Source organism: Microtus oregoni, unplaced genomic scaffold (genome assembly GCF_018167655.1).
Source record: "Microtus oregoni isolate MIOR12 unplaced genomic scaffold, Mior012 000031F_ref0000149, whole genome shotgun sequence".
Classification (NCBI taxonomy): Eukaryota; Metazoa; Chordata; class Mammalia; order Rodentia; family Cricetidae; genus Microtus; species Microtus oregoni.
Window position 1 is genome coordinate 11,001,856 of NW_024543090.1, and position 14,258 is coordinate 11,016,113.

General features: G+C 36.1%; 1 protein-coding gene across 2 annotated transcripts in view; it reads right to left on the reverse strand.

Moving 5' to 3' along the window:
* Ano3 (anoctamin 3) overlaps positions 1 to 14,258 on the reverse strand; it is a 228,023-nt gene that overhangs the window by 68,270 nt on the left and 145,495 nt on the right. For both annotated transcript variants that reach the window (XM_041679064.1, XM_041679065.1), the window contains 2 exons: positions 11,641 to 11,775; positions 535 to 631 (listed from right to left, as the gene is read on the reverse strand). In XM_041679064.1, the coding sequence (XP_041534998.1) occupies positions 535 to 631; positions 11,641 to 11,775 (232 nt within the window). The remainder of the gene's footprint in view (positions 1 to 534; positions 632 to 11,640; positions 11,776 to 14,258) is intronic.

The following is a 14,258-nucleotide window of genomic DNA, read 5'->3' on the forward strand; positions in this document are numbered from 1 at the left end:
GTGTTCTTTACATTTCTATGAAAATTTGTTCACTTTTAGAATGTGATGACATCTAAATTCTAACCTAAAGATTCTCATTTAATTGCTCTGGGATGAGGCTTGCTCTTCAGGAGTTTAAAAATCCTTCGGGTAATTTTGAAAGACAGCAATATGGGACTTTCGGAAATGACATTTCATTCCCTCTATGCAATAGAAGTATTGCAACCTAATAAATTCATGAAAGACACAAATTGAATCATTGCCATGGAAGTAATTATCCTCATAAAATGAATCAGATATAATGTCAAGTGGAGGTTAAATCTAAGGTGCCAGTTATCAGTTTTAACAACCCAAGAAGAAAAAGATATTAAAATAAAATATATTCTCTTTGTAATTGCAACAGATTAATTTTTTTCAGTTGTCAGTGACACTAATGACTGTTTAAAATTTTGGAGACAATTTTCACAGTAAAAACTATTTACTGGAGAGCTTTTTACTATCTAATTCATAGAAAAACTGGAGCTCAGAGTAGAGGCTGCACAGGCCCACACTCACCTTGGCGTAGATACAACTGTCGTTGAGTCTCTGTAATGAGCAATTCTTGTCACAAAGAGGGCACATGAAGACTTCAGTGGCTTTGCAAATTTCTTGGCTTGAAAAATCAAAGGAAAAAAGTCTAAATCTCTATCTTAGCCCCTGTAAAACACACTACTGGGAGCAACAATGCAGAGAGGAGCAAGGAAGAAATAGAAAACTATCAGGATAGAGTTAGATGATGGCTTCCATGTAAGTATTTTATGATATTTGTGGCAGAAAGGTTCTTGTTTATTTACTTAATTTTAGAAAACTCCAACAAATAATAGAATAACAATTGGTCATATATCAACTTGTATAATATCTTATTTTTAAATAAAGCCCTTTAAAGCCTTTTTGATCCATGATCTCTCATGGCATATGGAATTACTTTAGGTGGTAATCTCTGGAGTATTTTCCAACCTCATCATTTTAGAATGGAATAATCTAGAGCCATACCTGATTGTTCTGAATTCTCAAAAATAGTGATCTGATAATTCATAACATACATTTCAGCATATAATCTTATTCTGAATGTTCTCTAAAAATTAAAGGTGTGTGTGTGTGTGTGTGTGTGTGTGTGTGGAGAGAGAGAAAGAGAGAGAACGTTTTCTTGACAACTCTGTCATGAGAGCATAATATTGTCTCCACGTAAATGTATTTTCAATGAGGATTTAACTTTTTGAATGTATTATTTCCATTTTATACATACTGCTGACAAATATTCCAGTGTTATAGATAACTTTGTGATAAGAGTATATAATCATTAGCAATTTCCTAAAAGCTTTGCTTACTTAGTGTTCTCAACAACCTAATTGTAGAATGGTGTGTACTTTTATCTGTCATCCATAGTTATTCTCCCCTTTGGGTTACCCTATTAAAGTGTTTTTAAATAAATCTTCTTTCAAATGTTGAAAAGAACTTCAAGACTTTAGAATACATGTTTTGGAATGCAGCTGTTAATTTAAATTTAATTGGTAAAGTTTGCACCAAGATTTGTTGTTTCTAAAAAAAACTGTATTGATGACCCTATAATGCATCTTTGAATATGAGATTATAACTTCAGTTCAAAGTGAGAATACAAAGTAGGCAATGCTATACTGGTTTAACAGTGCTTCAGGCGAAAGAGGATTTGATGCCCCTTGAACTGCTTAGTTTTCACCAATCAAAGGCAATGCCATACATCTCTGCTTAGCACAGGAACCATAAGCACATAAAGTTCAAGGTCACAGGGCTAAGAAGGGTCCCTCAAACACATGAAGAATTTACTGTTTGTGGATCTAGCATCCCATTAATTATAATGTAATTGAAGCAGAGTCGAGTTCATTTCAAATTCAAAAGAAGCTGTCTATCGTGAATGGTATAATGCATACCATAGCATTCTTCTACTTTTATTTTTCTAGTAATTAGTAGAAAAATGACAAAATGTGCATATTTTGACACCCAAAAAGCAATAGAACACAGTATCTTTGCTTAGTAATCCTACAAATTTTAGAACTAAAGAAAAAATTGCATACTTCTCGAAGAAAATTTTAATTAAAATGGATGGATAATGGCTCATTTGTACAAATGCCACACAATTCACCCTACATTGTACTTTCACAGAAAGGAAAGGTGTAGGGATGGTCTGTGATGCATCATCATTTTTACTTTGCCAGGAAACAAAGTTTTTATTGTCAAGTTATCATGTCCAGAATTTAAATCAATACATGGGCTATTATAGTACTCTCATAATCATAAAATTCAATTTCTGTCATTTGCTCAAATCTTAATTTGATAACATTGTATAAAAGATAAACAATTTTGTTCTTTTGTTTCACTGGACTGGTCTCATCTAGCTCAGGACTTCAGCTCGCTGTATAGTCAGAGACTGACATTCAATTCCCAATCCTGCTACTTCCACATCTTGAGTGCTGGGATTACATATGTGTGCTATCATTCTCTATGGAACAATTACTTTTGTTTTATAAATGATTGTGTTTTATTTATTGGTGTGTCTGTGTGTAGACTCATTTATGCTAAAGGGTGCTTTTGGCAGTCAAAGAAAACCTTGTAGGAGTTGGTTCTCTCCTTCCCAGTGAGGTTTCCAGGCACCAAACTCACGTATTTAGATTTGGCTGCCTTTGCCCACCATGCTCCCTCACCAGACTGAAAATAAACATTTTTTTTTGACAATTTTCTCCTCTATGAAATATGGTATTTGCATAACACAAGATTATTTTACCTAGCATCTAGAGAAATTCCTATCATGAATATGTCATCATTTCTTTTTAGAGTTTGACAATCTTCACTGTCACTGTAATTATTGTTTTCTTTAATTTTTATTTATGCTGAATTTGCATAGTAAAAGCTGATTTCAAAGAAATAATGATTATTGCCAATTTAAAAAGGAGCGATGTACAGTCCATTTGGGATAGATATTTGGACCTTTAATGCTGTAATACTCCTAGTGCAGCGGTTCTTAACTTGTGGGTTGCAACTCATTTGGCACACCTCTATTTCCAAAATTATTTACATTAAGATTCATAACAGTAGCAAAATTACAGTTATGAAGTGGCAACAAAATAATTTTGTGGTTGAGAGTCACCATAACACCAGGAACTATAATTAAAAGTTCACAGCAGTAGGAAGGTTGAGAACCAAATGACAAGCAGAGGGCAAGAAACATCTGCTGTATGCTGAACACATTGTAGCTGAACACAGGTAACACAGACACATGGAAACTGATTGGACAGAACAGCAGAACAAAGCATCCCTTTTATAATCTGATACAAACAACAAGCAACTGTTAAGTCAAGCTACTGTTAAGCTACCAATACAATGCAGACTGAATTTATTCTTTTTATTGAGGGTTTGAGGAGGTTTCTGGCATCAAAGCTAGAGTCTTTATCATATAAAATGAGTGCTCTCCCAATGAGATTTATCTTCAGCACTAACTGCAAGAACATTTTATAGTTACACTGAGAATAAGTATCATTAAGGATGTGGAAATACTGAAACTTCAGTCCAAAGTGAGAATCTGAAATTCTATGTTGTTATGGGAAACTGTAAAAGTACTTTAAATGTTTTTTAAAATGTTGTCATATGATACCATATGATCCTGTAATTCCATTTCTAGATATATCACAAAAAGAAATGACATCAGGACTTTTGAAGAGGTAGTGAAACCAGTGGTCAGAAGTAAGTTATATTTACTAAAAATCATTCACTCATGACTTTACATGCTATCTACAAGCTGCACACAAGTTTTTCATGTCTACCTTCATTCTGTGTCTGTACTTGTCACAAGGCACAGAGATAAACCATGGACTTAATCTTGTTTCCTTAATTATTTTAAATTTCAGACAGAATGGAGCTTCACAGGATAGACCATCCCTTCACTTTTCTGTGAGGGTGAGTTCATACCCTCAGCAATTAAGCACTTAACCATTTATAATATGGCCTCTTAAGACAAACAGCACTGGAACAATGGTGTCTCACTAAGGGGTGGGACCTTGGCCAGAACTGTTTACTTTTATGTTCACTGTACCACTTGCTAGACCTTGTGCCAGTCATGTGAGGATAAACTTTGTATCACTGGATCTCTTATCTGTTTCTCATCCTCCTGTGGGTGTGTTTCTTTTTCCCTGTTACTGTGTATTTAATTGGTTAATTGGAGAAGGATGGCCAAGCCTGTCCGAGAGGGCTGCCAGAGCCCAAGCTTTGACCCTCACATTCCACAATGCTCCTATGCTCCCATCTTCTCTGAATGACTTTTTAAAATGTGCCAAGGATATTTAAAAATGAAATTTCTATGTAACAAAAAATGGATTGAAAAAAAAACAGTGTATATATCCCTAATGTAGTATTATTTGGTTTCAGAGAAGAAATTCTATCAAATATGGCAACATGGATGAACATGCAATATGTTTTGGATAATTAAGTAAGCAACCACAGAAGAACAAAGACTGAATTACTTCACTTCACTGTGGAGCACAGTAAGACGCATACAACAAAGGAAGTTTATTTGTGGTTGTCAGAAACAATAGAAAGGCAATGGTAAACATTGCTGTTGCTCAAAGAGACACAAAGTTTCAATTGTATATGAGGAATGAGTCCCAGAGACCTGTGTGACATTACACTTCCAAATAATCACTTAACATTATTATAAGGCTAGTCTAGTTTTAAACATTCACACCTTAGAAAGTGTGTTTTATAAAACAAATTAGAAAGAGATTTGAAATTTAGCTAATTCCTTAAAGGAAATATTGTGAATAAGTCTCTTCTTGGAAGACCAGTTTTTTTTTTTTTTTTTTTTTTGGTTGTTGTTGTTTCAGTATGAGGATGGTATCTGGGATGTTAGTTAAATGATATAATAACCTACCTAGCACCCAACTGGAAGCTAAGGAATGGAAGAAGCTCTTGTAGCTGAGGAGAGTAATAAAAAGCAGCTTGGTTGGAGGAGGGTGTTTTTAACATACAACTGTGCTGATGTGGGAGTGTCATATATCAATCTGTTGATTTCATTGGTTAAACAATAAAGAAACTGCTTGCCCTCATAGGTTAAAACATAGGTGGGAGGAGTAAACAGGACAGAATGCTGGGAGGAAGAGGAAGTGAGCTCAGACTTGACAGTTCTGCTGGCTGGAGCAGAGACACCATGCCCCACTCCCGGGCAGACACACGCCATGAAGCTCTGACCCAGGATGGACTAGGCTAGAATCTTCCCAGTAAGACTGGTTCTCACAGATTATTAGAGATGGGTTGATCGGGATATCAGAATTAGCCAGTAAGGGCTAGAGCTAAAGGGCCAAGCAGTGTTTAAAAGAATACAGTTTCCGTGTAATTATTTCGAGTAAAGCTAGCTGTGTGGGCGGCCGGGTGCCGGGGATGCAGCCCGCCGCTCCGTATTACTACACAGTGCTTATAATGTAGGTCAGGATTAAACATGCATACATTTCTTGTGATGTTCCAGAAAACTGATTTTTCAGCTCTGCTCTTTGACTCAGTCCTGAAGCCCAGAGCCTTGAGAAGCAGGACACATATAACTGTTCATTCATTCTAATAACCTAGGAGGTATCTGCTCTGCAGTACTGATATGAACACTTTCAGATAAGTACACATGCTGCAAATGTATCTCATATATATATGTACAGAAGGACAGAAGGAGAGAGAGAGAGAGAGAGAGAGAGAGAGAGAATGCTACATCTTCCTACAGTTAACTGTTGGGCAGTTAAGAAATAATACTATAAGTTTTACTAGGTACAGTAGTCCGGGCTGTCATTTTTGGTCTCTTAGAATTGGTAGAACATCTGCCCAGGCCCCTCTGGGTTTTAGAGTCTCCAATGAAGAATCAGGTATTATTCTAATAGGTCTACCTTAACTTTCAATCACAATAGATGGAAAGAATGAGACATTCCATAATAAAACCAAATTTAAACATTATCTACCTAAAGGTTTGTACCTAGTCCTAAAGAAGGAAAACTTGAATCTAAAGAGTTTAAGCACATATGTGGGCATCAATAGACATTAATCTGCTCCACCTTAACTAAAGATCAGAGGGTTCAGACCTATTCTTGCTCTTTCAAGATTATACAACAGAATGTTTAGCCTAAGGTGTGGTTACAGGATGTTTTGCCTAGACAAAAGGATATTTTAATCTAGGGTACAGTTAATTGATGTTTTGAGAGGTGAGGAGGTAATTACATTAATTGGTTCTTTGTACCATGGTAAAGAAGTCTTTTGCCTTCCCTCTTTTGGATTGGATATATAAGGGCTATGAGAAATAAATATGGGTGGACCACAGTATTACCTATTGTCCTCCTGATTCTATATGTTGTTTCTTGTCTATTTCTTTCTTAATCCTCACCCCTCCATCCAAGCATGGAAGAATAAGTTGAGTGAGACACTGAGACACACCCAAGACAAAACAAGGAATAGATAATCCCAAACATCAAATCAAAAGAGAGGAAAAATGTGTACATGCATAAACATCACCACCACCACCAGCAGCAGCACCACAACCAGCATAACAGTAATCAACAAGATTCATTTATATCCCCCAATATCAGTGGTCTCAATTCCCCAATAAAATGACATAGACTGAGCAAATGGATGCAAAATAATACCCATTTTACTGCTGCATCTAAGAAAAATACCCTAATATCAAAGATAGATATTGCCTCATGGGAAAAAAGATGAAAAAAGATATTTGAAACAAAAGGACATAAAAAGAAAGTTGGTGTAGCCATGTTAATAACTGATAAAATAAATTTTAAATTGAAACTAATCAGAAGAAATAGAATAGCATTCGATATACTCATCAAAGGAAAGATCCACCCAGATGACATTGCAATTCCTAACATCATATGCCAAACATATGAACACTCAAGTTCATAAAAGAAATAAGGGGCCAGGCAGTGGTGGCACACGCCTTTAATCCCAGCACTTGGGAGGCAGAGGCAGGCGGATCTCTGTGAGTTCGAGGCCAGCCTGGTCTACAAGAGCTAGTTCCAGGACAGGAACCAAAAAGCTACAGAGAAACCCTGTCTCGAAAAATTTAAAAAAAAAAAAGAAAAGAAATAGGGCTACAGTTTATGTCACTCATTGACTCTCACTTACTGATAGTGTGGGAAGTCCATATGCCTCTGTTACAAATAGATAGGTGAAACAGAAAAAATCTAAACAGAAAAATGTTTACATACAAAACTAAACATAGAAATGCTGGAGCTAACTGATGTATCAAAGCACTCAACACAAAACCAGACACATTGAACCAAATAGGAGAGAAAGTAGTGAATAGCCTTGAACTTATTGGTACATGAAATGGCTTTCTAAACAAAGAACCAGTAACACAGGAACTAAGATAAACAGTTAATAAATGGGACCTCGTGAAACTGAGAAGCATGGCAAAGAACACTGTCATTCAGACAAAGCAGCAAACTACAGAATAGGAAAATATTTTCACCAACTCAACATCTGACAGAGGAATATTTTAAAATTTTATAAATAATTTAGAGATTAAATATAATGTAAACAACCCAGTCACAAATTGAGGGTGATGAGGGATTCCCCTCTGTATGCTATGAGTATGTTTTATTATCATTTATTAGTAAAGAAGCTGTTTAAGCCAATGGCTTAATACAGTAAAGTCAGGTGAGAAATCTGAACAGAGACATAGAGAGAAAGTAGGCATAGTCAAAGAGATGCCATGTAGCTGCCCAAGGAGAAAACATTAACTGTCAGCTTAAAACATTTACGTATGTTCAACATCCTTAGATAACAGGAAATTAAAATTGAAACGACTTTGAGATGTCATCTAAAACCTGTCAGGAAGGTTAAAATGAATAAAACAATCGACAAATCATGCTGCAGAATATGGGGAGCAAGGGGAACACTCATCCATTTCTGGTGGGTGTACGAATTATACAGCCACTATGGGAATCAATGTAAGGTTCCTAAAGAAAATGGGAATGTACCTCAAGATCCAACTTGTTGAACATCTTGAACATATCTCAATATACAGTTCATTCTGCTACAGAGGTAGTTACTCAACCATGCTAATTGCTACTATTAATAATATTCAGAAATTAGAAACAACCTAGATGTCCATCAACAGAAGAAAGGATAATGGAATATTACTCAGTTGCTATAAAAAATGAGATCATGAAATTCACAGGTTAAAGGTTTGAACTAGAAACAAATCATCCCGAGTGAAGTAATCCAGACCCAGAAAGGCAAGCATGGTATTTGTTCACTTACAGGTGGATAAGTTTAGTCCATGATAATCAATCTGTCACTTGTAGAAAATCAGAAACTAGATATAGATTAAGGGAATGGGGGCACAGGTAGATTTCCCTTCAGTGTAAGAGAAATAGAACGGACAGCTAAAGATGGCAAACGGTGGCAAGAGTCTTGAATGGGAGAATCAAGGGGGAAGGGGAAGTGAAGAGAGGGACAAAGGAGGGAATACAGGGAGAAATAATTAAAATTAAGGGTTATTTGAGGGGTAATATGGAAATTTAGTACAGTGGAAACTTCATAAAATATGCATATATAAAAGTAATCTGAATGAAATCATCAAACAATGAGGAGACAGAAGCCCAACTGGACAACTTGTCACCAAATGAGGTTTCCAGTACTGGGATTGTGTTCTTGGCCCAAACAGACCCATTGGAACCCCAAAACAACCCAGGCTGTTGCCAAGTCTATACTCCACAAACTGACAGAAAGTCCTATCCCATTGCTGAACACAACCCCTACACAATTCACTGAGAATGCCGAAGCCGACCTGGTGCCTAGACAGAGCTTTCAGTCCTATGTTCTTGCATCTGTGATAAAGAGAGGTGCTCTGCATGTTATCAAGGAGAACGGTAACACCAAGCCAGCCACACAGCCTTTGATACACAGTGGTGCTCTGGCTTCAAGATATGCTAGTGCAATCGTGTTTCAAAGCTTGTGGTAGTTACCAGGCAATAGCTGTTTCGACTTAAGGCCTGCTTCATAAGATGGAAGCCACACATGACAATGCTTGGATTGTCCAAGAACCTGAGACTAAATGGCCCAGAAAAAAAGAAAAAAACATGCATGTTCTAAAAAGAAAAAAAAAAAGAAATAAAAATGTAGCAATAAAGTGACTCCCAATGACATTCTGCTATATTCAAAGATCAGTGTCTTGCTCAGTTATTACCAGAGGTTTCCTCCTTTAACAAATACAGAGACCCACAGCCAGATATTATGCAGAGACTGAAAAACCTTGGAACTAACAATATATCATCAAATCCCTCCCCTCAGGGCTCTTAGAAGCCTGTGGAAAAAGGAGATGAAATATTGTCCGAGTTGGACAGAATGGAGGTAACCGAGAAAACAAGTCTTTCTAGACCAACAAGGTCAGTCTTTTGCCTTGGGTTCTTTTCCTTTTTATCCTTTTTTGTTTGTTTGTTTTTATTTCATCCTATTCCAATGTGTTAGTTTTGCTCTATTTTTATTATTCTAGTATACTAAAATGTATTAGCCCTTAGAAGCCTGTTTATTTTCTAATGAGAGACAGAAAGTGGCTGGTGCAGAAGGACTGGAGGTGGAGAGAAACTGGGAGGACTAGAAGGAGGGGAAACCATAATCAAGATGTATTATGTAAGAAAAAAATCCATTTTTCAAAAAAAGACAAAAATGAAAACAAAACCCAAACAGGAAAGAAATATGACTGCATTTTGGTTGTCCGCATCCTGTAGCTCCATAATAAACAAACCCGTATCTCCAGCTTTTCATCATTGCCCTACTTTGTAACAAACAAAAAGGAGCTTAATAAGAGCACAATATGAATCAATGTAAAACAAAACAGTCTCTTCCTTGCCTGCCCACCGAGATAACAGTCAGGTTTAACCATGTCTGGCACCTTGAATGGAAAATTTCCGTCTCAAAATTTTGAAAGTCAAGATATTCAGTGCTGCTTATCTTGGTTTAGAATAGAAAGTTTGACAAGATGTTAATTGTAGTGTGACAGTAGGAGTGGTAATATAATACCAGTTGAAGAGTTTGTTAATGCCTTTTCAAATGTTCCTCGTACTAAAGGTTAAGGAATACATACACAGTAGAAGCCTAAGTCCCCTCTCTGGTACAAAATCAACAGGCACAGTAAATTTCTTGCTTTTTGTGCATTTTCTACTCTGCATATTTTCATCTTTGTTTTGATGGAGGGAGGTATCTGTTTCTCACTTGTAAAACTATATGAAGTGCTGAAATTCAGAGAATGTTTTTCATGGACCGAGTCTGAACAATAACTATTGAGTGATCATTTTATCATTTTTTTATTGAAAATAGATTCTTTTCTCAGATAATATATCTCAATTATAGTTTCCTCTCCCTCTACTCCACCCAGTCCCTCCATGCCTCCTCTCCCTTTTGGACCTACTCTGTTTCTGTCTATCATTAGAAAAGAACTTGCTTCTATTTACTCATTCATTGCAAAAGAGCAGCTCTCTTTCGAGGACACTTTTAGTTGTAAATCCTAGTCTGTCCTCTGAGCCAGAAGATCACTTACTGAATAGTGTATAGGAAAATTCCCCAAAGAAGCAGAGGAGGGGAGGGGTCTTGAATCTGAGGTTTATATAGGATGATGCTGCCTCTCAATGTCTGAGTGATTCTGTAAAACCCCCAAACAAACCGGTGATTGGATCATATGATTTTGATCTACAATGCTTGTTTTGAAAAAATGGGAAATCAGATATTTCAAATCACAGAGTTTGGTTATTCAACTCCAGTGCATTGCACATACTTTTTTCTAGTCAAAAATACTATTCATGTTTTAATATTTTAAAGAGGAAAACAGAGAAACTAGTATTTATGACATTGTATATAATTTTATACCAGCAATAGTTGTTAATATGCACTTCCTAGTAGACACGTCATTGTAAAAAGATCAACAAAAGGAGAGCAAAATGCTGAGTTTTAATAAAGAGCATCTCTCTTTTTAAAGACTTTTTTAAAAAATTATTTTGTGCATATGTACATGAGTATGACTGTATGCGTATGTAGCCTGTATATGCAGGTGTCTTTAGAGGCCAGAAGAGGGTGTCAGATCCACTGGAGCTGGAGTTATGGATGATTGAACCAAAATCAGGTCCTCTGCAAAGAGGAAGGCTCATAACTGCTGAGCCACAACAAAGGATTTTTGTGTTTTGAACTTGATTACATAGAGTTAAATTCAGTGTTATACTTGTGATGAAAAACAGTTCCTTTTAAGAATAATTCTGTCCTGTTTCTAATTTTATGTCACTCTACTTTTCAAACTCTAATGAAATTCTTGATATATGATTGACTTTTGTTAAATCGCAGTTTGCTGATATTTTTTAGATTATGTAATACACACTGAAAAAATAAATTTAGCAAAGAGATAAGAACTCTTTGGACATATTCAACAGAATTTGAATATTATATAGTTTTATGCAAAACTATAAAATGACATTTTAACAGCATTTCTGTTTTACTAAAAACAAAGCAACATGCACACATGCATACACAGAAGTACTATTATTTACCTCCACTGTCCATAGCAATTTGTAATTTCACAAACCAGGACAAACACTTTGTACAGTTCTCTTCATAGTTTACCTTACTTGACTTTCATTCATTGTAACTAATCCATAGAAGAAGACACACAGGCCAACAACTGCTGCAGGAATCAGCATTCCAGTGTACCATCCCAGCCAGGCAAAGTATAAACCAATCTTCTCACCGAAGTATAGCCTGCATAAGAAAGTCAATCTTCAGTTTGGACTAATGCAATATAAAGACCCAATAATCTCCAATACCACAACTTGTGATGATTTCAGATGGAAACTGAGGCCTCTAACCCATGTACTTGTTAGCAATATCAGGGGATCTGACCCTCTTGGCTGCTAATGACTGCCACAGTGGCCATGATGTGTTTCTGTAAACTTTGTCGCTATAGAAACAACACAAGGAAAAAGGAATAAAATCAGTTGGCCATCCAATTGGATTCCCAGTTCAGAATAGATGTGCCTCCACTTAAACGCCTGGCCAGAAATGCTCATGCGATAGTCTGCATGGTTCCATCTCATCTTCTTCCACCAAAGCTTGATTCTGCTTGTCTGAAGCACATTTCCTTTGATTATAACTGGCCTCTAACTAAAATACAAACTCCCTCTTCCTGTACCTGGTATTTACTGTTCTCTTCACATCGTTTCTTCCAGGGAGCCTTACTCTCTAACCCTTGTTAGGTGTTTTGCTCTTCTTCCCATGCTGCCCTAACCCATGCCCTGATTTGTGTCATTAGTCATGACTTATAATACCTCTCCTTTATACCTCAATTCTAAGCCTCTTGAAGGTGGATCTGTGCATTGCTTCACTAGCAGTCAGTATTAAAAAAGCAAAAGAAGCTAAAGGAATTAATATACTTTATTAGTCTTCAGTTGATATGAAAGTAGCAGATTAATGAGGCAGTTCTAAGAGCTACTCAATTGCTCTTCCTTCATCCACTCCAATGTTGTTTTTTTATAGTTTCATAAATTACAAAAGGCTGATAGAAATAATTTTACATTCTCTGATTTCCTTACTGCTGTGAGGTTTCCATTTTCTAAAACTGGTTCCTTAACATGTCCCCGTCCCCAGCTCTGCTGTTAAAGATTGATGCTTCACAGTGATTGCTGCTGGGAAGGAAATTCAATTAGTAGTTTTCATTAATAAGGTTTCACTTCATGCTTGTGAACATTGGGTTATCTTTATATTAACAGGGATGGTAGTTTCAGGTTCTGACCTGCTTATAGCACACTAATACAATAATCTGCATTTTGTTGAAGTTAATGTAAGCAATATTAATAGGCTAAAATATGATCTATGTCATATTTTATATATGAAACAAAGGAGGTTTCAGTCAGAAGATGGAGAAGCTAGCTGCACACAAAGAAAAGTGGCCACAAATGCCCTTGTCCTAGAACACTGGCATTTACAACTATCTATAATACTTAATTATTTACAAATCCTGCAGAAGAAAGGGAATAAAGGGTTACCACTGCAGCCATTCCCCGCTACTGTTCAACCAAGGCCATTCTCATTGTGCTGTTCCATTCAAAGCTCCCCTTGTGACATTTCAGATGATGATGGGTCCCTTGATAAAATAACTTCTGTCTCAAAGTAAACCCTGGTGTCCATGATTTCAGAAAAAGGCATTTAGCTCAATAACTTTGTTTTTTTTAATTTTAAATCCCTCTGATACCTATTGTTGAAACTGTTTGAAATGTCACATCACTGTTTTTACACTGATGACTTTTTAAACTACTCCTTTGGGTTTAAAATAGTTTCCTTGGGAAATTAGATTGAAATTAAATAAGCCTTATCTATTAAGTATTTGAATTAATTTTAAAATAAGAAATCAATGTAAATATATCTCCAGAAATAATTTTTCATTAAAAAACTTAGATGAATTAACAACTTTTGGCCCATAAATCGTACTAAGGCATTTCCTTACTGAGGATGACAATGCTGGGTTTGCCTGTGGGAATCCCATCAGCTATGATCAAAAGAACCCAAGTGTCACACACCATTGTACTCTCACTATAGAAAGGAAGCAACATAAAGATCCATGAACAACTTAACTACAACCAGTTAAAAGTTCAAGGAAACTTGTCTTGTACAAAATAGATGCATAATCTGATGTGGTTTAACCTGAATGTCCTCCACATCACTGCTTCCGTTTTAGTTACAGCTAAGTTCCCAGGAAGTGCTCTCTATCGAAATATAACCTGTAATCCTTTATTATATATATTTTTGGAGGGTCTCTCACGACACGTTATTGCTTAGTCATTTTAACTAACACATGCTTTCACAGGAAAATCACCTATCTCTTTGAATAATCAAACAATAGTAGCTGGATATCCTGGATGTTTGTAATAGACACAATATTTACTCATTAGGATGCTTGCTTAATTTCTTTGAAGCAATAATAGCAATGCTGCCTGTAGATAGGAATAGTAACTCAAACTGAAATGCTCCACAAAAACTATCATTTTAGCTCCTAATAAATATTTTTTGTGAGCCATCACATCTCACTATATTGTATTCATAAATCTCCAAAAATAACCCTTTTACATATAAATTGGAATGTAAATTTTAATCATAAATTAGAATAATGGAATTTTTCATGGTTGATAGGATGAGAATCAAAGTATCTTGATGATACCCAACTAAGAACACTTGCTGAGTACTCATCC